General features: G+C 43.8%; 1 protein-coding gene across 1 annotated transcript in view; it reads right to left on the reverse strand.

Moving 5' to 3' along the window:
- Positions 1–25252, reverse strand: part of ADGRV1 (adhesion G protein-coupled receptor V1) — a 1128533-nt gene that overhangs the window by 541203 nt on the left and 562078 nt on the right. Inside the window, exon 80 of the mRNA XM_029573357.1 lies at positions 8930–9179. Within this exon, the coding sequence (XP_029429217.1) occupies positions 8930–9179 (250 nt within the window). The remainder of the gene's footprint in view (positions 1–8929; positions 9180–25252) is intronic.

Raw genomic sequence — 25252 nt, forward strand, 5'->3', positions numbered from 1 at the left:
ATGCCCCAACCTCAACTAAGACTCGGCCAGGTGCTGCAGGACATCATGAGCCGAGCGAGACGATGCCCGAGGTCAGGGCCGGGCCCGAAGGCCGCCCCCTCTCTCCTCCTCCTCCCTTTTTTTTCTTTAATATACGGCTCTCCTGCCCTGCCTCCCATCTCCCACCTCATCCGAGCATCCATTGTGCACGGCATCCCTATTGGCAGGTGCATCATGGCGGCAGAAGGGAAGGACCACCTCGACACAGCCCCACAGGCTCAGTGAGGAAGGAAGAGGCCGGATGCACCTCCGTCGCAACTCTTTAAAGGGGCCATGATGTCACCACGACTACTCCCTGCACCCTCCGATCCCACCCGGTTGTGCCACGTCACCCCGGGTGGCAAAGTAACGGGGGGGCCAAGCCGCTGATCGGAAGTGACTGGGCCGCCATGCACGAAGCAATGTTACTTGTAGGCTCTGGGTCGGAGGCTCAGGCCCACTAATAAACCTTAAAATGCTCTCTCTTCCTTTTCCTCAATCTTTTCTGTCTTTTTTCATAACAGAATTCCCTCTCTTTGAGTCAAGTTTCATCCTAGATGCCTGAAACCTTCACTTTTAACATGGATATGACCCTTGCTAGCCATATCATAATGATGCATACAAGTATTTCTACAGGAAAAATATATCCTTTAGTAAAGTTTCCATGACTTTAACCACAAAATACCAATCAAACAATGTCTTACTCTTACATAACACTCAAAACTGATACATCATACCTGTCTTACCTACTTAATTTTATTACAATCACTGTTTAACATGGAGTAATTAACTCTGGTCCTCAAGTGCTGCAAGCTGGTCAGATATTCAGGATATTCATAATGAATATGCATGGGATGCATTTATTATCTGGACTTATTTCCCACATGTAAATTCATCTCATGAATATTCAGTGTGGTAATCTTGAAAACCCAGCTGGCTTGCAGCACTTGAGGATCAGAGTTGCTTACCCCTGCTTTAACAGCTGTCATTTATACAACAGGGAAGATAACTTTCAAAACTGGTTGCACATGCCCATTTACACATGTATATGGGTACAAGCAAAGTTGCTACTGTATTTTATAACCTGTGTGGATACGATATGTGCAGGTTATAAAGTACGAATACATGTGTGTGCACAAATGCTTGCATATGTAAAAACCCCAAACTGCACAAGTTTGGACTTATCCGGAAAAGTAGCACCACTTATCCGGGTAAGTTCCACTTTTTCTGGCTAAGTAGTAGCACTTAGGCGGATAACTCTGAAAAGCACTACTTGTCCATAAAAGTAGTACTTTTTGGACTTATCTGGGCATGTATGATAGCTGGAAAAGTCTAAAAAAAAAGAGTGCTACTTATCCGGATAAGTTCAAATTTGACTGTCTAATTAGCAGCAAAGGTGAAACTTAGCCGGATAAGTCAGAATTTAACTGGATAAATGAGCCCAAATGATATAACCATGTATTTCTACTTCAAATTTTAAAGGGATATGCCTGTAAGACAGCTTTTACACATGTAAGTCACAGTATTTTCTAACTTGTATGTGGCAGTGAAATAACCAGTTTTATCAATTAGTCTATCAGTTCGCCCAGTCCACCTGCACCTCCTGGATCTTCAGCCTTAAGTCCCCTCATTTCACCCAGTCATTTTTTCACTTTTAAAATGTATACAGTCATTTATGCCAGATGATGACCAGGTTTAAATATATTGTAATATGATCTCACTTCACATGAAGAGTAGAGGGAAAGAAGAAACACTTGGTTTTCAAAAAAGCTATATGATGACCTTTATTATAGCACTAGGGCTGCATTTTACAATCCCTTAAATGTGCTGCAATTTATAATTGCTTCAATCCAGCCTGAAATTGCAATGTTTCGGAAAGTCATTTCCTTCTTCACGGATTCATCCAATTACACATTTCCCATTTGTAAAAAAAATCCTGGGTTCTGAAAAATGCACAGAAGATATAAACCCAACACAACTCACAAGGGAATGAAATCCCCTAAAACATCGTTTTAACACACTATGGCATCCATATTCATTTTTAATGTATATATTATTAATATTAAATGAAGTCTGTTGCATCCGTCGGTCGCAGATGGCTGCGACCGCTCTGCCTTATCTCTTTTCTTCCCTTTTCCTCCTCCTTGGCCAAGATGGCTGCCTCCAGTGCCGAGTGCCTCGGCGACTCCAGCTCAGCATGGGCAATCTAGTCCGCCATGATCATTCCCAGGGCCTCTTAGGGCGCGCGCACATTGCCTGCACTCAAATACACATCATGGCGGGAACCTCGGGGGCGTCCCCACAGAGTGACATCAATACCTCCGGGTATTTAAAGCCTCTGCTTCGCTACCATCGTTGAGTTAGCAAGGACTTCGGTTTAGCTACTCTGACCGCTCTAAGCTGCTCGCTTAGACGCCTCTCTACACTCCGGGCCTCGCTCCTTACGAAGATCTAGGCACCCACTCCTCGGGGGTCTCTCGCTTCCAACTCCCTTTGGGGCCTCTACTAACTAGACAACCACTCCTCGGGGGTCTCTCTCTCTCTTTCTATTTCAGGATCTCTGGACTATCAGGTACTTGCTCCTCGAGGGCCTATCAGTCTGTGTATCCTGCACCTCGGACCTTTGGTCCCACCATCTTCATTACCAGGAAGATGCCTACACTACACTCTTGTGAGTACCTCTACAATCCGGTTCTCCAACTCCACCCACCAGGCTCAGCGTTACCCGCACTGTGGGCTCCCACCTATCTGAATATCTGGGTGAGACTCCAACATCAGAGACTGTTGAACATATTGGCACCTCGCAGACTGCAGTGCCTTACCTTCCTGCTTCATACCATCTATCTACAGCAGTACAATAAAGCCTTCCATCTACTACGTGTCTGCTATCTGAGTTAGCCTATTGCTGTGGTTCCCCACGGAGCCCCTCCCCGTGGGAAGAGTCATCTCCACAACGACCAAGGGTTCACACAATGCCACAAACACAACAAAGTCTTCATATATAGATGGAAAAACTAGAATTCAATTAAACTTACTCAAGCGAGATTCTCTGTGAAAATAATGAAGCTGCTGCTTCTGCTATCTGCTTCCGCTCACAAGTGGAACAGTTCTGAATGAAGTCCGCGGTGAGCTGCCACCATTTTTAAAGGGCAAAAGCATGTGAATGACTAGTTGTTAATCACATGCTTATTATTTAAATCTATTTGGATGAGGATCGACTAAGTCTAACAGGATAAAGTGAATTTGTATACAGAAATTCTCAATTCAGATTGATCTCTTGAGGTTGGGTGACATGAGCTTTTGGAAGAAGATACCCCCGATGCAGATTGGCGTTTGAAACATGAATTCATGTCAGGGTTGGATCGTCATATGTTTGGCAAGATAAGTACCATCCGATTTGGATTTGCTAACTTTATGATGAAATAAATCGAACCTCTTATGAGAGACTGATATAAAAGTTTTCAGAATCAGGTTTTTAGTTTTTGATATATTAATAAAATAAAGTGGACTCAACTGGGAGTGGCTTCCTAAATTTGAGAAGCCGACTCAGTGTCGGTCCTACAAATAAGCAAGGAAAATTCATGAAACGTAAATTGTAAGCTCGCAAACTATTTTCTATATTCTCTAACCTTCTATTAGTAATTATGTCCCCTTGTAATATGGTAGTTTGAACCTTTTCCACTTCTTTTATATGTTCTTCCATCTTTTCTATTCTGTGTCTCTGTTGTTTAACTTCTTCAGTGTTCTGAGTAACTTGATTTTTTACCTCAAGTATCACAGTAGTAAGGCCAGTTATTGATTTTTACACAGTTTGCAAAGCAGCCCAAATTGTAGTCAGAGTTATTTCCGAGGGCATTTGCAATACATTATTCAAAAGAGTCATTTCTTGTCTCTCACCTCCTCTCTCCCTTGCCATGCTGGCTCCCCTTTCTATGCCTGGGGTTCCAAGCATCTCGGTGAGTCTCAGACTTTCCAATCCTCCATCCACATCTGACTGAGGCTCTGCTTTATGCTCCATGCTGGTAAAATCCAGTGCTGTTGATCTCTGCCATTCTGCTCCTTCCCCTCCTTGGGCTTCCCCCGTCGGGTTTGCGGCAGTCTCTTCTTGTCTATCCCCCTCATGGCATGGTGGTGCCGGCCTGTCTGGGCAGCCGGGACTCAGTGATGTTTCCGGGGTCAGAGCTCTATCACCCTCCCCTCAGCGACTTGCTCTCTCGGCGTTGAATGTGCAGCAGCCGTGAAGAAGCTTCCGATGCATGGATGATTGAAATCCAAAGGAGTCAGGGTAAGTTCCACTCCTCTTACCCGCACTTTCCTTTTAGTATGCGGCATTAGGAAAAGGTATTTCTGGAAATAAATCTCAAGTTTCGGGAGCTTCACAACAGCCTGTCTGCTCCGGGGGCCATCTTGCAGGCTCCTCCTACATGCTCAAACTTACTTGTGGACCCTGGATTTATGCATGTATGTTGAGGTTTGTAAAATAGAATATACTCATGAATATGCTATTTTACACGCACAAGTGCTATTATTTACCCACACGAGTTTTGAAAATTCACCTTTCAAACAACTCCATACATAGTTTCTCAATGAAAGAAATAAATACATAAATTTAAATATATTATTGTAAAACAACATGCTTATCCATGAATACTCTTTGGACAGCCTACCATACTCTTATTTAGAGCTAGTGTCATTTTTTTCCTCACTGTAATATACTGGATTTAAAAAATCCTCTTTGGAACAATAGAGTTGTATAGTTTTTATACAGGGAGGATAACTTTCAAAGAACTGTGTGCAACAGCATATATGCATGTATATAGCCAAGCAAATAAGAACATAAGAACATGCCATACTGGGTCAGACCAAGGGTCCATCAAGCCCAGCATCCTGTTTCCAACAGTGGCCAATCCAGGCTATAAGAACCTGGCAATTACCCAAAAACTAAGTCTATTCCATGTTACCGTTGCTAGAAATAGCAGTGGCTATTTTCTAAGTCAACTCAATTAATAGCAGGTAATGGACTTCTCCTCCAAGAACTTATCCAATCCTTTTTTAAACACAGCTATACTAACTGCACTAACCACATCCTCTGGCAACAAATTCCAGAGTTTAATTGTGCGATGAGTAAAGAAGAACTTTCTCCGATTAGTTTTAAATGTGTCACATGCTAACTTCATGGAGTGCCCCCTAGTCTTTCTATTAACTGAAAGAGTAAATAACCGATTCACATCTACCCATTCTAGATCTCTCATGATTTTAAACACCTCTATCATATCCCCCCTCAGCCGTCTCTTCTCCAAGCTGAAAAGTCCTAACCTCTTTAGTCTTTCCTCTTAGGGGAGCTGTTCCATTCCCCTTATCATTTTGGTAGACCTTCTCTGTACCTTCTCCATCGCAATTATATATTTTTTGAGATGCGGTGACCAGAATTGTACACAGTATTCAAGGTGCTATAGCAGTGGTTCTCAACCTTTTTTCGGCCGGGACACACCTGACAGATGGTTCTCACATGCGTGACACACTGAACATGTGACATTCATGGGGAAAAATGTAAATATACATTCTTCATCCTCAGGAACCCCCTCAACCCCCAAAAATGGGTGCAGAGCAGAACTAGGCATTACCCATTCAACTTACCATACAAAAAAAGATATTCTGGATCAGACATCTCAGTAAAAGCAAAACAAACTCTCTTTACTGGCAGGCACAATACCCCTCCTTATGAAAAGACCGTAATTTACCACTACAAATATTTAACCAGGCCCTAAACACTAATACACTTCCTATTAGGAAAACAGAGCAAGCCAAGCTGCTATAGATAGATACCCACTTAGAAATAATTGTAAAACTATACTAATAAATGTTACAAAACAGCTGATGAACAGAATAACATCCAACAATTAAAAACTCATAAAAATTATTAAAAATTGTTCAAATAGCAATAAAATATTTCAAAACAGCAGACATCACATAATACCCAATAATTAAAATGGCAGTCAATCAAGAAAAATAAACTTAAAAAGCCGCCTTTACTTACCCTCTTCAGCAGCTCTCCTACTCCTTTCGCTTGCAGGCCAATAGCACTCACAGGAAGCAGCAGTGGCTGCTGAAGCTCTGTCCTCACAGACCTCTTCCTTAGGGTCCACTACCAGTCACAACCAGTCTCTGTCTCAGACAGACCAGTAACCTCCCTAACTAGTATCTCTTCCTCACACACACACACCAGTCACCTCCCTGACAGTCTGTCTCTCTCACACAGATACCAGTCACCTCCCTGACCAGTCTCTGTCTCTCATACACACACCAGTCACCTCACTGACCTGTCTCTCTCTCTCAAAGTTACCTCCCTGACCAGTCTCTGTCTAACACACACACCAGTCATCTTCCTGACCAGTCTGTCTCTCTCACAGAAACACATCACTTCTGACCAGTCTCTCTCTCTCAATCACACACCTGTTCTGTCACTTACAACCACACACACACTGCCACTCATGCACCCATTCTACCACACACACACACAAAGCTGCCACTCATGCACCCAGGCACGCATTCTACCACACACACACACACAAAGCTGCCACTCACGCACCCAGGCATGCATTATGCCATGCATGCACACACGCACACACACAAAGCTGCCATTCATGCACCCAGGCACGCATTCTACCACACACACACACACAAAGCTGGCACTCACGCACCCAGGCACCCATTCTACCACTCACGCACCCAGGCTCCCATTCTACCACACACACACACACACATACACACAAAGCTGCCAAACGCACCCAGGCACTACCACCCACAGATACAAAGCTGCCACTCACACACCCAGGCACCCATTCTACCACACACACATACACACACACAAGCTCTCACTCACGCACCAGGCACCCATTCTACCACACACACAAGCTCACATGGAGTCTCTTCTCATTGTTTGGCCCAATAAGCCTGACCTCCGCTTATCAGCCGCCGCTGGCCTGACCTCCGGTGGCAGTGCACAGGTCTCTCCACTCTTCAGCCACCAGCGGCGGCACACAGCATCTCTCTACTCTTCGGCCTGGCCTCCAGCAGTGGCGCGCAGCGTCTCCATTCTTTGGCCCCACCGGCAGCGGCGCACAGATCTCTCCACTCTTCAGCCGCCGGCGGCAGCACCTCACCATTCTTCAGCGGCAGCGCACTGGTCTCTCTAGTATTCAGCCCTGCTGGCTTGGCCTCCAGCAGTGGTGAGCAGCATCTCTCCATTCTTCAGCCCCGCCGGCGGCGGCGCACAGATGTCTCCACTCTTCAGCCACTGGCGGCAGCACACAGCATCTCACCATTCTTCGGCCCCACCGGCGGCGGCGCACAGGTCTCTCTACTCCAGCCTTGCCGGCTTGGCCTCCAGCGGTGGTGCGCAGCATCTCTCCATTCTTCAGCCCCACCCCTAGGGAGAAGGGAAGCACAAGCGGGGCAGTGGAACACCAGGAGCCACGACACACCTGCCGGGGCTTGGCAACACCCTGGTGTGTTGCAACACACCAGTTGAGAACCGTTGTGCTACAGTATTTTATAATATGGGCATATATGTGTGCATCTTATAAAATACACATAACTCTACCATGCAAAATACATGAGTACATATGCTTATGTACAAATTCATACAATGCATTGAAACTATGCATATTAATGCATTGAATGTGCATACTGTACCCACCTATTTTAAATGCATACATGCGTATATATGCATAAATTCTGATTTACATGGGTAAGCTGGGCAATTTTAAAACATTTGTGCCTTCAGGAAATTAATCAGTTTAACATTTAGTCCACCAGTTTGCTTAGCTCTTCTCCATCTCATTGAGACCCTCCTGTTCTTCAGTCTCAACTTCCACCAGTCCACCCAGTCATCCCACCCTGTCAGAACTACATAATAAAACAAGTTAAATATCACTTAAAGCAGTTAATTAGCAGCTGTAAAAATCCACAAGTTGGAAAATGTACGCATATATCTTTTTAAAATAACGACTTCCACACGTACTTGTTATCCTCGCTCTAGAACGCCCCAGACTACCCCTTTTTTGTGTGTGCAAAAGTGAACATACACATGTATTTTTGACTTTTATAAAATACGGAATTCAGCTTAAAATCTGTAGAAACAAAGAGATAAAAGGATGAAAGAGGCGAGTACTCTGGAGGCCAAAGATGAAATAAAAAAGTTGATATGTTTTGATGCATTTGTTCAGACACCACATGTTAGCAAGTAAAATACAAGAGAATTAGGTGTGTTTCCAAAAAGATCTCTATTCGCTGCCTTTAATGTCTATTTTGAAAATAAAAAAAACAAAAAAATTAATCCTGCCTCAATTTAAATCACTTGATATCCCTAAAAATACAAAAGGTAGGTAGGTAAAAGTTTGTTGCAAGTGAAAGCAGCATGAAAATATTTGATTGTGTTTTAAAATCCCTTTGAACTGCACTCACAGGACTAAACTGTGTTCGTGATGCAAATTTTGAAATGTGGTCCACACTGGATCTTTTACTCTCCTGGATCTAGTTGTGATAGATAAAATGCTGGGTCTGTTATTGCCATTGGCAGCTGCTAGAGAACTATAGTTACTGAACATTTTAAAGATAGACAATAAGCAATGAAACATGACACTATGGCCGAAGATTATATTGACAAAGTTTAGGATTTAATCCCTCTGCTGGGTTATATCCACGTTTATGAGGCCTTTGCAATTTTGTGCTTTTACTCTTTTTTGAGCTTGCTTTTTAGAAATATCAAGAGATTTAAATAGCTGAAACCTTTAACCCTTCATGATCTAGTTCTTTAAGAAATAAAACTAACAGAAAGTGGCAAGGACTTTAGGAAAGGCTTAATTGCTGATCCCATCAGTTCTTCGCATTTTATCATCTTTCCTCCTACCTTGCTATTCAGAGCAGTTTCTTTCTTACGAGTTAAAAACCACTGTTGGCTGCTATACTCCATGAAATGTACAAATTTACAGCCTTTATCTCTGGCAATGGCAAGGTCAAGGGGGACCTCCAAAAAACGCTCAGGAACTCGAAAGAAATCCCCACTCTTTCCATCAAACTTGTGTCCATTGATCTGCTGGGGGTACCAGTGGTAGGCGCTTATTGCAAGATATGGGCAACTGTCGAGAATGGTTTTGCCCCTGTTAAGTAGAATAGAAAGAAGCATGTGAGTGGTCATTTCATGCAGAGTTTATATCTATATCTATTGACATAGATATCAAAATGTTTCCTGGTTAATATGCAATTCCCCATAACACAAAAATGCTATGATTGATTGAAACAGATCTACACCATAGATACACTTAGGTCAATATTTAAAGGCATTTGGCTGGACAACTTTAAAGTTATCTGGCTAAAGGTTGAGTTCTGGATATCCTGGCACTTATCCAGCTAAACTTTAGAGGGATAAATCATTATCAAGCTAAAATGTAGCCAAATAAGTAGGGGATATTTGGGAGGCACTCTGGAGCAAAATTGAATTAGTTAAATAAATTATATGGCTAACTCTGACATTTAGAGTAGTTGAATAATTTATTCGGCTAACTCAAGATGTGGTTGAGAGTAGGGTTAAAGTTTTCTGGATATCTATACCTGGATATCTTTTACTTTAACAGGCTATATTCAAAAGCATATATCTGGTTAAGTACTGAGCAAAATTGTAAAAACTTACACTCAAATTACCATTACCCACATGTGCCAAATATAAAACCTGCTGGCCCCCCTACAATGCCCCCCCACCCCAATATATTAAAAAAGATGTATTGAACATGAATGATCAATGCCCATCCCCCTCACCACCTGGTTTACCACTGGCCAGCTCCTCTTCCCTCCTTCCTGTTCCTCTCCAGCACCCCAACCCTTACCATCCCAACCCCATGAGGTATCCTCAAAAACATCTACAGCATTCGGGATCACGGTACACTCTTACTGCAATTCAGCCGCTTCTAGTGTTTTTTTTAATTTTATTTAACATTTTTATATACCGACATTCGTTAGAAACATCACATCGGTTTCCATAGAACTAATAATGCAGCGTACAGAGCTTTACAATGAACAACTTTGAACAGCGTAATAGAGCTTTACAATGAACAAGTTTGAACTAGGTAGGGAGGGGAGAGGTATTTAAAACTAAGACATGGGAATTATAACAGGTACACACAAGTTATTGAAACTATATGAGAGGGGAATATGGAAGGTAAATTATAGCAGGCAAAAGCAAATGGGAAAAAAATAACAGGCGATTCGGGATGGTCACATCAGTCATTCACAGGGAGATAATCAGTTAAGCAAGTCATAATAATTGTAAGGTTATAAAGGGTGTATTGAGATCGTAAAGTCTCTAATTACGGGGAGTGAAGGTATTTACAGGAAAGCGAGACACAAACATTTAAGGTCTAGAGGGAGGTGAAGGGCTGAGGCAGAGTAGAGCAGCTATCTCACATGGGGTCAGAGAGGCATTAATAACAGGGAGAAGAAACCACTTAAGATTAAAGTCGGAGAGTGGGGGAGGATGTGAGTTACGTATTGTTTCTGTAGGCTTGTATGAACAGCCATGTTTTGAGTCTTTGTTTGAATTTTTTGGGGCATTCTTCTTGTCGTAGGTCAGGGGGCATGGTATTCCATAAGATGGGTCCAGCAAGAGATATGGATTGTTCTTTTGTAGACTTAAGGTGGGTGAGTTTGGGTGATTGGGCTTGTAAAGTTGCAAAGTACTGCAATTTAGTGGGTCTAGTGGAGGGGTGGAATAGAAGTGGGTCCAGCAAGAGATATGGATTGTTCTTTTGTAGACTTAAGGTGGGTGAGTTTGGGTGATTGGGCTTGTAAAGTTGCAAAGTACTGCAATTTAGTGGGTCTAGTGGAGGGGTGGAATAGAAGTGAGTTGTTAAACCAATGTATGTCGGGATTGTGAAGCGATTTGTGAATGAGGGAGAGTGTCTTGTATTTAATTCTGGCAGAAATTGAGAGCCAGTGAAGTTGTTTGAGGATGGGGGTGATTTGCTCTTTTTTTGTATGTGTCTGTTAGGATGCGTGCAGCAGCATTTTGGAGCATTTGTAGAGGGGCTAGAGTGTTTTTTGGAGAGGCCTAGGAGGATGCTGTTGGAGTAGTCAATTTTGGATAGAATGATGGATTGAAGAACAGAGCGGAAGTCATTTAGGTGCAGTAGTGGTTTTAGCTTTTTTTAGGGTGTTCAGTTTGAAATTACATTCTTTTAGAGTAGAGTTGATAAATTTTTTCAGGTTGAGATGGGTGTACAGGGTGATGGCTAGGTCACGTAAGTGAGGAGAGAAGTTGAGTGTGGGCATGCGAGCGTTGGTGGGGGAGGTATTAATAGAGTTGTGTTGGGGGGCAATGATCATAAGTTCTGTTTTGTTAGTGTTAAGGGCAAGATGGAGCTTGGTAAGGAGGTTGTTGATGCCCGCCTGGGCGGAATCCCGTCTCGAGGGTTTTATGTATGGACTCTTTGATAGGGATAACTATTTGCACATCATCGGCATATATGAAATGCGGAAGAGAGAGATCAGAGAGGAGGTGGCAGAGGGGCAGTAGGTAAATGTTGAAGAGAGTAGAAGAGAGAGAGGAACCTTGCAGTACACCTTGAGTTAAGTTGATTGCCTTGGATTCGCTGGTGCCTACTTTGACTGTAATTCGTGTTGCTTAGGAAGGATTTAAACCAGAGCAGTGGGATTCTGGAGATGCCTATTTCAGATAGTGTTATGGTTAATGGTGTTTGGGTGGATCCTTGGACACTGTGGCAGCTGACCACGCCCACAGGGGGCAGTCCCATGAGGGACCACAGTGTCAGGCTAAACTCTGGACAGACAAACACAGATTTGAATCTTTTATTAAACAGATTATGGAACCACCAGAGGTGGTAGTAGTGAGTAGTGCTTATAGAGCCCGGTTGGGCACATATCTCACAGAACCCTGGAACAGCGGATCCTCTGTAGAGCAGTGCTGTAGTGGAAAGAGACTGAGAGATATGAGTACACAAAAGGATTAGCATTCAGAGTCCCAAATAGAAATAGGAGAGCTCCGAGACAGGGAGAGCAGGCCCTCTAGGAGCGAGTACCTGATCCCTTAGAGCAGAGAGACTCAGTGGTGTTGTACTCACTAGCAGTAGCAGAGATTCCACTAGACGAGAGGTCTGGCACCGGAGCAGAGAGCAGGCCCTCGAGGAGCAAGTACATGATTCCGGTGAAGCAGTACTGTAGAGAGATATGTTATCTGTACTCACTGATGGTGACTGTAAGTTAGTTCTTCCAAGCAGAAGGGTAGAAATAGCAGGCAGCAACACAGGGAACATGGGCCCTCGAGAAGCGAGTACCGGTTTCCTGATAGCACCTGAAAGAAGCAGAGAGACCCCCAAGGAGCGGGTACCCCGTTAGCGACCCCAAAAGGTAGAAAGAGTTCCAGGTAGAGCTGGAGTGGCAGAGTAATTTAGGAATGGAGAGCAAATCCCATCCGTATGAATCCTGTTGCTAACTCAATGAGCTAGCAAATACTGTAGGCAGATATACCCTGGAGTCGTGACGTCAGAACAGGGGGACATCCCTGAGGTGCGCCAACGTGAAGATAAAGATGAGGGCGGCATGCACGTGCGCACCCTAGAGGTACCTTGAAGGAAAATGGCAGGAGGCAGCACCAAAGGGACGCCAGAGAGAACGGCAAGCAGACGCTGCCGCAGCCATCAGTCCAAGGTGAGCGGGAGGAGCCGCAAGTAGAGAGAGGTAGGCGGGGCGAAGCCATCGAAGACCAACGGACGCAACAGTACCCCCCTTCAAAAGACGGACTCTGGCCCTTTTACCAGGATTTGGTTTGTGGGGATGCATCTGATGAAACTGAAGAAGCATCCCTTTGACCAGGATATTTACCATCAGCTCCCAAGAAGTTTCTTCGGGGTCGTAACCTTCCCAAGACAGAAGCTTCAACCTTATATTCAAGGTCTTCTTCTGTGGAAATAGAAGTTGGTTATGGAGACTTGGATGAGAACTTACTGAGAATGAGTGGTTTCAAAAGTGAAACGTGGAATGCGTTGTGGATTTTCCATCCAGGCGGTAGCTTCAGACTGTATGTAACGTTGCCAAGACATCGGAGAATTGGAAACGGTTCAACATAGCGTGGAGCAAATTGAGTAGAAGGTAACTTTAGTCTCAAATGCTTAGTTGTCAGCAAGATTTTGTCACCAGGTAGAAATACAGGCACTTTAGAATGATGAGCGTCGTATGATTTCTTTGCTCATTCACCCACTTTCATTAGCATGTCTAGTTTGAATCCATAATTGATGGATATCATCAGCAGTGGATTGAGCTGCTGGGGATGACACTGAGAGAGTCAGCAGAAATGATGGTGAAGGTAGTCGTTCATAAACCACTTCAAATGGTGTTGATCCAGTGGATGACGTTGGATGTGAGTTAATGGCGAATTCTGCCCATGGCAACAGTTCAGCCCAGTTATTCTGACGGCAACTCACATAGGCATGAATGAACTGTTTTAGGGTCCTATTCATTCTCTCAGTTTGGCCATTAGATTGGGGATGATAGGCAGATGTATAATCCAGACAGATGTCAAATAGCTTGCACAAAGCCTTCCAGAATTTTGCCGTGAATTGCGATCCTCTATCAGAGACAATGTGCTTCGGTAGGCCATGTAGGCGAAAGATGTGGACGATGAAGAGCTTAGCGAGCTCCAAGGCTGATGGTAAGCCAGGCAGCGCCACGAAATGGGCCATCTTACTGAAACGGTCAACCGTCACCCAGATAGTATTCATTCCTCCAGAAAGAGGCAGATCAACTACAAAGTCTGTAGCGATGTGAGTCCATGGCTCCTCTGGAACTGGCAGCAGTTGCAGCAAACCCCAAGGCTGACCAGAAGTAGGCTTATGTTTGGCACAGTTGGAGCATGACGCTACATAGGAGTACGTGTCTTCCTTGATAGTAGGCCACCAATAGTACTTCTGTAATTTCAGCAGGGTACGGTGTTGACCAGGATGGCCAGCCAGCTTGGAATCATGAGCCCAGTGAAAAAGTTTCTTTCTGAGGTTCTTCGGTACAATCGTTTTACCGGCAGGCATGGAATGAGTAGCCGCCAAGATGACTTTCTTCGAGTCAATGATATGCTGAGGTTCTTCAGGAACATCCTCAGAGAGGAAAGAGCGAGACAGGGCATCTGCTCTGGTATTTTTGTCTCTGGGATGGTATTTGAGCATGAAGTCAAAGTGATTAAAAAACAAGGACCATCTGGCTTGTCTGTGGTTAAGACGTTGCGCATGACAGAGATACTCTAGAATCTTCTAGTCCGAGAAAATGGTAATTTGATGTTGTGCGCCTTTGAGCCAAGGCCGCCATTCCTCGAATGCCATTTTAATTGCCAGGAGCTCTTTATCTCCGATCCCATAGTTCTTCTCTGCAGGAGAAAAGCACTGTGAAAAAAAGGAGCAGGGATGTAAGGCTTTAGAATCATCAGTTTGGCTCAACATGGCCCCTATTCCAACATCTGAAGCGTCAACCTCCAAGATGAAGGGTCTGTTGGGGACCAGGTGACGCAGACATGGCTTAGTGGAAAAGGCAGTCTTTAATTTCTCGAACGCGGAAATGGCCTCCACAGACCACTTTAAAGCATTAGCCCCTTTCCATGTCATAGCAGTTAAGGGCACTGTCAAAGAAGAATAGTTCTTTATGAAGCTTCTATAGTAGTTTGTAAATCCCAAAAATCATCTCAGGGCCTTCAGACTGGTAGGTTGAGACCAATTCTTCATACTCTCTAATTTTTGGGGATCCATCTGGAAGCCTTGTTTTGATACAATGTAGCCAAGAAAAAGCACAGATTCTTTCTGAAACTCACATTTCCACAATTTGGCGTAGAGACGGTGTTCTCGAAGTCTCAGTAATACTTGTTTGACATCTGCTAGATGAGTAGACATATCTTGTGAAAAGATCAAGATGTCATCTAGGTAGACAACAATATATTTGTACAGAAGGTCCCGCAGAATGTCGCTCATCATGTTCTGAAACACGGCGCGGGTGTTGCACAGGCTGAAAGGCATCACCAAATATTTGAAATGGCCGTCTCAAGTGTTGAAAGTTGTTTTCCCACTTGTCGCCTTCGCGAATGCGAACCAAGTTATAGGCTCCCTTCAGGTCAAGTTTTGAGAATATCTTGGCTCCTTGAAGTCAATCGAAAAGCTCCGAGATCAGAGGTAAGAGGCATCGGTCTTTAATCGTGATCTCGTTCAGACCTCGATAATCGATACAAGGACGCAGTGTGCAGTCCTTCTTCCCCACGAAGAAGCAGCCTGCACGCGCAGGAGACTTAGATGGTCTAATGAAACCCTTTTGCAAATTTTCCTCAGTGTACTCCGACATGGCTTTGTTCTTCACCACCGACAAGGGGTAGACATGTCCTTTAGGAGGTTCAGCATTGGGTTTCAGTCTTATGGCGCAGTCATAAGTTCTATGTGGCGGAAGGATGTCAGCAGCTTCTTTGGAGAAAACATCATGAAATGATGCATACTGAGGCGGCATTCCTGGCATCACTGGAGTTGTAGGCATACAGAGAATAGTGGTAACCTCCTTTAGGCATTTGCCATGGCATACTGGGCCCCAACGGGAGAGTTCCAACATGGTCCAATTGAATTGCAGCATATGCAGCTGCAACCAGGGTAACTCCAGAACAATAGGGTGCATGACCTTCTCCAATACAAAGAAGGAAATTAATTCGGTGTGGAGAGCTCCGGTCTGGATGGATACCGGTTCGGTACAACAGGTAACAGCACCCAGTAAAGGCTCCCCATGTATAGATGATAAGAGTAGTGGAGTCTTCATTGTGGTGAGGGGAATCCTCAAGTGTTCCACTAGACACTGAAGAATAAAATTACCTCCTGCCCCTGAGTCCACCAGGGCAAGAGTCTGAAACTCCAAAGGTCCGCAGATCAGAGAGACAGGGAGAGAAAGTGGAGGAGAGGGCGTAGTGAGGCCTAAGAAGAGTCCTCCCGCAGGACTTTGGCCCATCCGTTTCCCGGACATATCGGGCATGTTTGGACTGCATGACCAGCTTGTCCACAGTACATGCACAATCCATTCCTCTTCCGAAGTCTTCTCTCTTTAGATGTCAGGTGACTGCGACCAAGTTGCATCGGTTCTTCCCCACTGGCAACAGGAGTCAAAGGAACCATCCTGAGTGCAGGTTTAGCACGAACCTCCTTCTGAACAGGTCCTTTACAAGGCTTGAGCTCTTGCACCTTATCATGAAGCTGGTGATCAATTCTAGTGGCTAAGGCCACTAGCTCATCCAGCGAGTCAGGTGTTTCGCAAGCAGCCAGCTCGTTCTTCAAGTGGGAATCCAAACCTTTGAAGAAGAGAGTTTTCAGGCATCTAGGGTCCTAATGTAATTCAGTCGCAAGAGTCTTGAACTCTATAGCGAAATCAGCCAATGTAGAAACAGCAACAAATGCATAAAACTCTGGTTTAAGAAGCCTATAGCTCTCTGAATCTCTCCAGAAAAACATACTGGAGCAGCAAGAGGAACAATAGTCTTTATAGTTACTTCAGGTAACTGACCTTCAATACTGGATATAGAACCTTGATTTTTCTGTGCGTGCAGCTGATGAAACGCAGTAGTCGATTTTTCCAATGCGTCTTGTTGTTCAGCAACGTGCAAGGCCAGGCCTGGAATGGCCTGCAAGGCGTTGAGCTGAGCCGGATCCATGGAGTTAGCAATCTGTTATGGTTAATGGTGTTTGGGTAGATCTTTGGACACTGTGGCAGCTGACCACGCCCACGGGGGACAGTCCCATGAGGGACCACAGTGTCAGGCTAAACTCCGGACAGACAAACACAGATTTGAATCTTTTATTAAACAGTTTATGGAACCACCAGAGATGGCAGTAGTGAGTAATGATTGTAGAGCCCAGCTGGGTGCGTCTCTCACAGAACGCTGGAACAGCGGATCCTCTGTAGAGCAGTGCTGTAGTGGAAAGAAACAAAGATATGAGTACACAATAAGATTAGCATTCAGAGTCCCAAATAGAAATAGGAGAGCTCCGAGACAGGGAGAGCAGGCCCTCGAGGAGCGAATACCTGATCCCTTAGAGCAGAGAGACTCAGTAGTGTTGTACTCACTAGCAGTAGCAGAGATTCCACTAGACGAGAGGTGTGGCACTGGAGCAGAGAGCAGGCCCTCGAGGAGCGAGTACCTGATTCTGGCGAAGCAGTACTGTAGAGAGAGAAGTTATCTGTACTCACTGATGGTGACTGTAAGTTAGTTCTTCCAAGTAGAAGGGTAGAAGTAGCAGGCAGTGACACAGGGAACATGGGCCCTCGAGGAGCGAGTACCGGTTTCCTGATAGCACCTGAAAAAAGCAGAGAGGCCCCTGAGGAGCGGGTACCCGTTAGCGACCCCGAAGGGTAGTAAGAGTTCCAGGTAGAGCTGGAGCAGCAGAGTAGCTTAGTAACGGAGAGTGAATCCCATCCATACGAATCCTGTTGCTAACTCAACAAGCTAGCAAATACTGTAGGCAGATATATAGAAACATAGAAATGACGGCAGAAGAAGACCAAACGGCCCATCCAGTCTGCCCAGCAAGCTTCACATTTTTTTCTCATACTTATCTGTTTCTCTTAGCTCTTTGGTTCTATTTCCCTTCCACCCCCACCATTAATGTAGAGAGCAGTGATGGAGCTGCAACCAAGTGAAATATCAAGCTTGATTAGTTATGGGTAGTAGGGGAAGTAACCGCCGCAATAAGCAAGCTACACCCATGCTTATTTGTTTTACCCAGACTGTGTTATTCAGCCCTTATTGGTTGTTTTTCTTCTCCCCTGCCGTTGAAGCAGGGAGCTATGCTGGATATGCTTGTAGTATCAGTTTTTCTTCTCCCCTGCCGTTGAAGCAGAGAGCTATGCTGGATATGCGTGAAGTATCAGTTTTTCTTCTCCCCTGCCGTTGAAGCAGGATATGCATTGAAAGTGAAGTATCAGGCTTATTTGGTTTGGGGTAGTAACCGCCGTAACAAGCCAGCTACTCCCCGCTTTGTGAGTGCGAATCCTTTTTTCTTCTCCCCTGCTTTTGAAGCAGAGAGCTATGCTGGATATGCGTGAAGTATCAGTTTTTCTTCTCCCCTGCCGTTGAAGCAGAGAGCTATGCTGGATATGCATATACTCTGCATATCTATATATATATATATATGTATATATATATATATATATATATATATGTATATGTATATATATATATATATATATATATCCAGAGTATATGCATATACTCTGGATATGCATATACTCTGGAGTCGTGACGTCAGAACAGGGGGACGCCCCTGAGGTTCACGCCAATGTGAAGATAAAGATGAGGACGGCATGCGTCTGAAGGAGAATGGTGGGAGGCAGCACCAAAGCTGGTCCCAAGGACACCAGAGAGAACGGCAAGCAGACACCGCCGCGGCCATCAGTCCAAGGTGAGCAGGAGGAGTCGCAAGTAGAGAGAGGTAGGCGGGGCGAAGCCGTCGAAGACCGACAGACAGAACAGATAGCCGTTCGATTACCATATTGTGGCTGATGGTATCGAAGGCTGAGGAAATGTCAAGCATGGCCAGTATGTATGACTGTCCTTTGTCTAAACCTTTCAGGAGATAGTCAGTAGTGTTTCTGTGCTACGGTGTTTGCGAAATCCATGTTGAGATGCAAATAGAATGTGGTGTTGTTCTAGGTGATCTGTTAGTTGACGGTTAACAATTTTTTCAAGGACTTTTGCTATGAAAGGAAGATTGGCTATGGGGTGGTAGCTGGCCAGGTCTGTCGAGTCGAATTTGGGTTTAAGTATTGGTTTAACAATGGCTTGTTTGAGGGGGGAAGGCACAATTCCAAGGGTGATGGAGCTATTAATAATGCTGGCTAAGGGTTTGGCAATTATATTAGGATGGAAAGAAGAAATTTAGAAGGGATTGCGTCTGATGGGTGTGAGGCTGGTCTCATTTTATTTAGAATTGCTTCTATTTCAGTGGAGGACGTTATTTCAAAGTCTTTAGTTTGGTGTTATGGGTTTTGGTGGAAGCTTTAATAGATGAGGTGTCTATAGGGAATCGTGTTGTGAGTTTTGATATTTTATTGTTGAAGTATTGTGCTAGTTCTTCGCATTTTGTTTTAGCTTCCTCATTTGGGATAAAGGTTGTTGAGGTTTTGGTGAGGTCAGATACGAATTAAAAGAGGGCTTTGGGATTAAATTGTAGGTCGTGGATTCTTAAGGCATAGAAATCTCTTTTGGTTTTGAGAATATTTTCATGGTAGGAGTGTAGGAGGGATTTATATTTCGCTAATTGGGTGGGAGAGGATGTCCTTGCACCATTTCTTTTCTTGTGTTCTCAGATTGTGTTTCAGAATTTTTAATTCTGAAGTATACCAGGACTTTTTGGTGTTGTGTGCAGGGTTTATTTCTTTTGTTTTTAAGGGGCAGATCTTGTTGGCAATGTTGCAGTTAAGGTGGTTCCAGGATGAAAGAGCTGTTTCTGTATTAGTTAAGTCAAGTTTTTCAAGCTGGTCAGAGAGAGCATCTTTCAGCTCGTCTCTGGTGCAATTTTTTCTAAAATAGATGGTGGTTTTTGTGTTTGATCTGGGTGCATTGCTTTTTATAGAGCAGGAAATGCGGATGAGGAAATGATCAGACCAGGGGATGGGGTGTAGGATGGGGGGTCAGAAAGGATTAAGGAGTTTGTAAAGATTAGGTCAAGGGAGTGACCTACTTTGTGTGTGGGACTAGTTATAATCTGTTGGAATCCCAGGGTGTGAAGAGAGTCTAAGATTGTTTCACAAGTGTTTGATAGGGGAATGGCATCTACATGTAGATTAAAGTCTCCAAGGATAATAGAAGGTGTGTTGAATGAGATGTTATATGCTATAAGGTCGATAAGGGGGGATGAGTCCCTGTCTAGTATTCCATGGAGGGGTATATATTTGGCATATTTGCAGATTCAGGGATTTGAACAGGCCTATTTCAAATTTGGGGGGGGGGGGCATATGAGTGGTTGCTGTATAAGCTTAAGATCTTTTTTTGCAGTGAGTAAAATACCTCCGCCTTTTTTCTTGGGTCTGGGAATTGAGAAAATATCATAGTTGTGGTTGGGGAGTTGGTTGAGTAGGACTGAGTCAGTATCCTTTAGCCAAGTCTCTGTTATTGCACAAATGTAGGGTTTTTTGTCAAGTAGTAAGTCATTGAGAATGGGGATTTTTTTTTATATGGATTGTGCATTGAATAGAATTAATGTGAAGGTTGCAATGCCCAGGAGTTAAGTGAAAGGATTTAGCATGATCGGTAATAGTGATCTGGCCTGGTTGGGGGGGAGGGTAAGGTGGGGTGGGGTGCGTTGCAGCGGGGGTTGTGGTATCTGAGTGTTGGTATTGGATGTGCCATTATAGGTGCGGTGGAGGGCATTATTTATTTATTTATTTAGGTTTTTTATATACCGGCATTCGTGAAAAAATCACATCATGCCGGTTTACATTCGAGCAAGGTGTGCAAAAAATACAAAACTGAATTTAGTGATTATAGATTGTTCAATGTATGTGGGGCTAGGTGGTACTACTGAGGAGGTGGAAGGGCATGGGTAGGGAGGGGCAAAAGTACTTTTAGGGGGTTGAGCGAACTAGTCAGGGGAGAGGATAACTGATGACAATGGCTTATGCTGTTGAGGGGGGGGGGGGTGAGGGAGAGGATGGGCAAATGGCAGAGAGAAAGAAATGTAGTTAAATGGAGAGAGAACAGACAGAGAATCTATTCTGTCTTTTAGATGGTTTACACAGGGTTTGTTGAGGACACCTTGAAATCCTATTGCCATAAATTGTTGTAGAGGTAGCAATATATTATTAGTTGTTGAGAGCGGGCGGTAGAAGAAAGGTCGACTGCGGGGCTGGTCCATTAGTCAGATGGAAGGTCAGTAGGTTTGAGTTCCTGGAGGTTAGTGAGTGGTGGTCATCATGGTATGGTTGGAGTAATACTCAGGGAGTCTAGAAGATGAAATGATGGTCATGGGTGTGGAAGGAACAGATGGGGAAGGAGCTTCTTTTTGCTGGGGGAGGGGGACTGGGTAGGGGGTGAGGGAGGTTCTTTTCATTGTAGAAGGGCACCAGGAGGGTATTGCCTCATTTTCGGGTGGAGAGGACAGGGGAGTGTGTCAGATCTTTGTGTAAAGGGCCGATCCTGGGCCTTCATAGAGTTGTTGCGCTAAGGGTACGCACTAAGGGGCACGCCAAGGGGCAGGCCCCTTTGTTGGCTCCTTTGGCATGTGACGCAGGCGCGCAGCGCCAGAGGCTCAGTGTCTCTTCTTTTGTAGGGTCCTGTCCCACGTCGCCGCCTTGGGAGCATCGGTGGGAGGGGTCTTAGGGGGGCTGGTGAAGGGCGGGCTCAGCGGTCCTTAGTTGGGCCTGCAGGTGCGATGCGGAGCCTGTTCAGAGTAGCGGTGGTCCGGCGGTGGTGGCGGGAGGAGATCGCGGTCGGGTAGAGGCAGCAGGAGGGCCAAGCCATCTCGGTGCGTCGGTTCGGGTAGGTCCAGGAGGCAGGTGGCAGAGCTGAGGCCTACCGTGGAGGTAGGTCCTGACTGGTCCCTCTTGTGGCCTACCATTGCTTTGACAACACTGCTAGAAGCATTGGCTCCTAGCATTGCTGTCAGAGCAACTGTCAGAGTAATAATGGAAATGGCCGGGGAGCAGTAAGAGTGCACCACAATCCTAATTGCCACAGAGGGTTTTCAATGGTGATGGGTGGGGTAGAAGATGAGGAGAGAATTGGAGCAGGCTAGAGGTAAATTTATATGGCTAAACCTGGGAGCGATAGGGAGTGATTTGTTACTTTCGATATGAATACTTTGTTAATGTTTAGGAGGCCTGATAGGGGAAGAAAGGAAAAGGGTGTGGGCCCTACATTTGACACATATGAGTGGAGTTGAGGGTAAGATGGGGTATTGGGCAACTAGGCCCACTTGACTGTAATTTCTTTTTTAACTCTACTCAGCACTTAACTGGCTATATTCTTTTGAATATAGCTGATTAATTTACTTATATAAAAATGTTTTATCCCACACTTCGAGCCACAGCTTAAGGCAGCAATCAAGAATACAATCATAAAATACAATAAAACAACTTGATGGACATACAGATGGGAGGACAGCACTGTATCTAACATCATTAAACTACAACAAAAGATGGAGGCTGCCAAAATAAAACATTTTAAAATACATCATAACATTAAACCAGCACCAAAATTCAGGTTTGGCAAAATGCTTGTTGGAACAAGAATGTCTTCTGCTGATTCTGAAAAGTCGATCTGCATGTTGTCAAACAAAGATGTTATGGTAGGGTGTGCCAAAAATTGTGCCTGCCACAGAGAACACCTTTTGTCTTCTCTGCAAGTCGAGCCACGCAGATCAAACAACATCCAATAATCCACTCTGGAATGATGTGTGAGTATGGAGTTATATACCCAAAGCATGGCATTAATCTATGGAAAAGCACTGTTATCAAGGAGACTGTAAATCAACATGGCATTCCACTGCCAACCAGTGTAAATCATTCCATTCCACCATCAACCAATGTAGATCATGCAAAACAGGCAAGATATGAACCTGGGTGCCTAGCCCTCAACAAGATACGACCAGCTGAATTCTGTAGAATTTGAAAAAATCTCAAAACAAACACTAGCATACTAATGTAAATTGAATTACAATAATTTAGAGAACACTAGAGCTTGTTGAGAAGACTGAAACTTGAAAATTCAACAAAGGCTTCAACTTCCATAATAATTGCAATTTGAAGAACAAGGTCTTGATCACAAATTTAATATGCTCTAGCATTGATAAATTCAAGTATATAATAACCCCTAAGCTTTTTACACACAGCACAATAGGAATTTCACAAGCTTTGAATGAAAAGGAAGCTGTAACATCCAGATAATTTTGAAGACTAACCAGTGATATTCAAAGAAAGTTGAGTAGATTTACCCAGATAACTTTATTCAAGAATATATAATGGGATATTTATCCGGCTGAATGATTACATATATATATATATATATAAGGGGTAAATATTCAGCTACTGAGTGGCTAATTAAGGGGGTCACAGAAAAGACCCCTGGAGAGGATTATGGGTGGGAGAAACAATTTAACCTCTACTTTGGTACTAATGCTAAAAGTGTGGAATGTAGGAAAGCAGAGGCAGTCAGATACTGCCAAGTTATTGTTATAGAACACGTGATATCTTAAGACTAATATATAAAGCATATTGCTGCATCTATTAGACATGCTGTTGATTAATCAAAATCAAATGCATTTTAGAGGAAATGCAGAGAACCTCCTGCGGATTGTGATAAATTGCAGGAGGACCTTGCAAGACTGGAAGATTGGATATCCAAATGGCAGTTGAAATTTAATGCACACAAGTACAAGGTGATGCATATAGGGAAAAATAACCCATGCTGTAGTTTCATAATGTTAGGTTCCATATTAGGAGCTACCACCCAGGAAAAAGATCTAGGCATCATAGTGGACAATACATTGAAATCGTCGGCTCAGTGTGCTGCAGCAGTCAAAAAAGCAAATAAAATGTTAGGATTTTTTAGGAAGACAGAGGAGTTGAAATAGCTGCATCTGAACAAATGATAACACACAGAGAAAATAAAGTAGAAACATTTATTAAAATATGGTTAGGTGCTATATAAATTCTGAAATGTATATTAATCTATATGCAGGTGAATGTATAAAAAACATTTAAGAATACAAAATAAGATTTAAAAGCATTTAAATTCATAGTAATATATACAGTACATTTAGGGGGCTTGTGTATTAAGCATTTTTCGCTTGAAACAAAAGGCCTGATTTACTCGGGTCTTTTTTCTCATTCTGAGGACAATTTTCAAAATGAATTAGCTGGGTAGCTAAGGAATTACCCAGCTAGATCCCTCAGAGTGCAGACTGCATCTCTCAGAGTGGCTAAAAGTACGCATGGCCTTTTGCAAAATTCATCCTTTTGGCCAGATTTAAAAGAGATGTTTCCAGGTGACTGTTCAGATTAGGGGCATAAACAAAACATGCACAATTACATTTTCAAATGTATGTGCAAAATATGTAGGCAGTTTTGTACATGTGCATGCTTTTTAAGTTTAAAAAGTATGAGCCTAACTTTCAAACTTATCCACAGTACTGCATCTGCATGTGTAAATGGATGCATGGAGATTAATGTTGGTATTTTATAAACTGTATGGCACGAGCTGCACAGTTTATAAAATACTGTGTATTTCTGCACTGAAAGTGCATACGTATATTTCAGTACAAGGGTATATTTCCAAGGCTTTTCTCCCACTCTATGTCTAAACAAGAAAAGCATAGTGAATCAGGTCCTATATATAATTTTTGAAGGAAAATATGTGTCTTGAAACAACTGCCTTTTTTTTTTTAATAGAATTTGAAATATTTTTTTGGTTAATATTTAAAGAGATGTAAGATAAAGCAAATATTGCTTACCTGTATTAGGTGTTCTCACAGGACAGCAGGATATTAGTCCTCACATATGGGTGACATCACAGGATGGAGCCCAATCACGGAACACTTTTGTCAAAGTTTCTAGAACTTTGACTGGCACCTACTGGGCATGCCCAGCATGGCACTAAACCTGCAGCCAGCAGGGGTTCCCCTTCAGTCTTGTTTAAAGCTACAGGAAGTGCCAAAAAATAAAATAAGAAAACATAACGACCCCAACACCGTGGGGCGGCGGGCGGGTTTCATGAGGACTAACATCCTGCTGTCCTGTGAGAACACCTGTTACAGGTAAGCAACATTTGTTTTCTCACAGGACAAGCAGGATGGTAGTCCTCACATATGGGTGAGTACCGAGCTGAGGATGTCCGAGAATGCACCAAATGTACCCAAGATGTGCAATAGGCACAAGGACTGGGGTGGAATTTGGTAGAGGGCATCCTGAACCCTAACGGGCAGGTGGAAGGGTGTTGGTACATCAAGTTGTAAAAAGGTTGCGCAAGACAGACTGGCCAAAGATGGAATCTTGTCTTCCGGCCTTGTCTAAGCAATAATGGGCTGTAAAGGTATGGAAAGAACTCCAGGTAGCAGCCCTGCAAATGTCAGGAAGCGGCACCGAGCGTAGGTGCGCTACTGAAGTCGCCATGGCCCTCACACAGTGTGCCTTAACATGGTCTTGAAGTGGAATACCTGCTTGCTGA

Source organism: Rhinatrema bivittatum, chromosome 1 (genome assembly GCF_901001135.1).
Source record: "Rhinatrema bivittatum chromosome 1, aRhiBiv1.1, whole genome shotgun sequence".
NCBI classification, from domain to species: Eukaryota; Metazoa; Chordata; class Amphibia; order Gymnophiona; family Rhinatrematidae; genus Rhinatrema; species Rhinatrema bivittatum.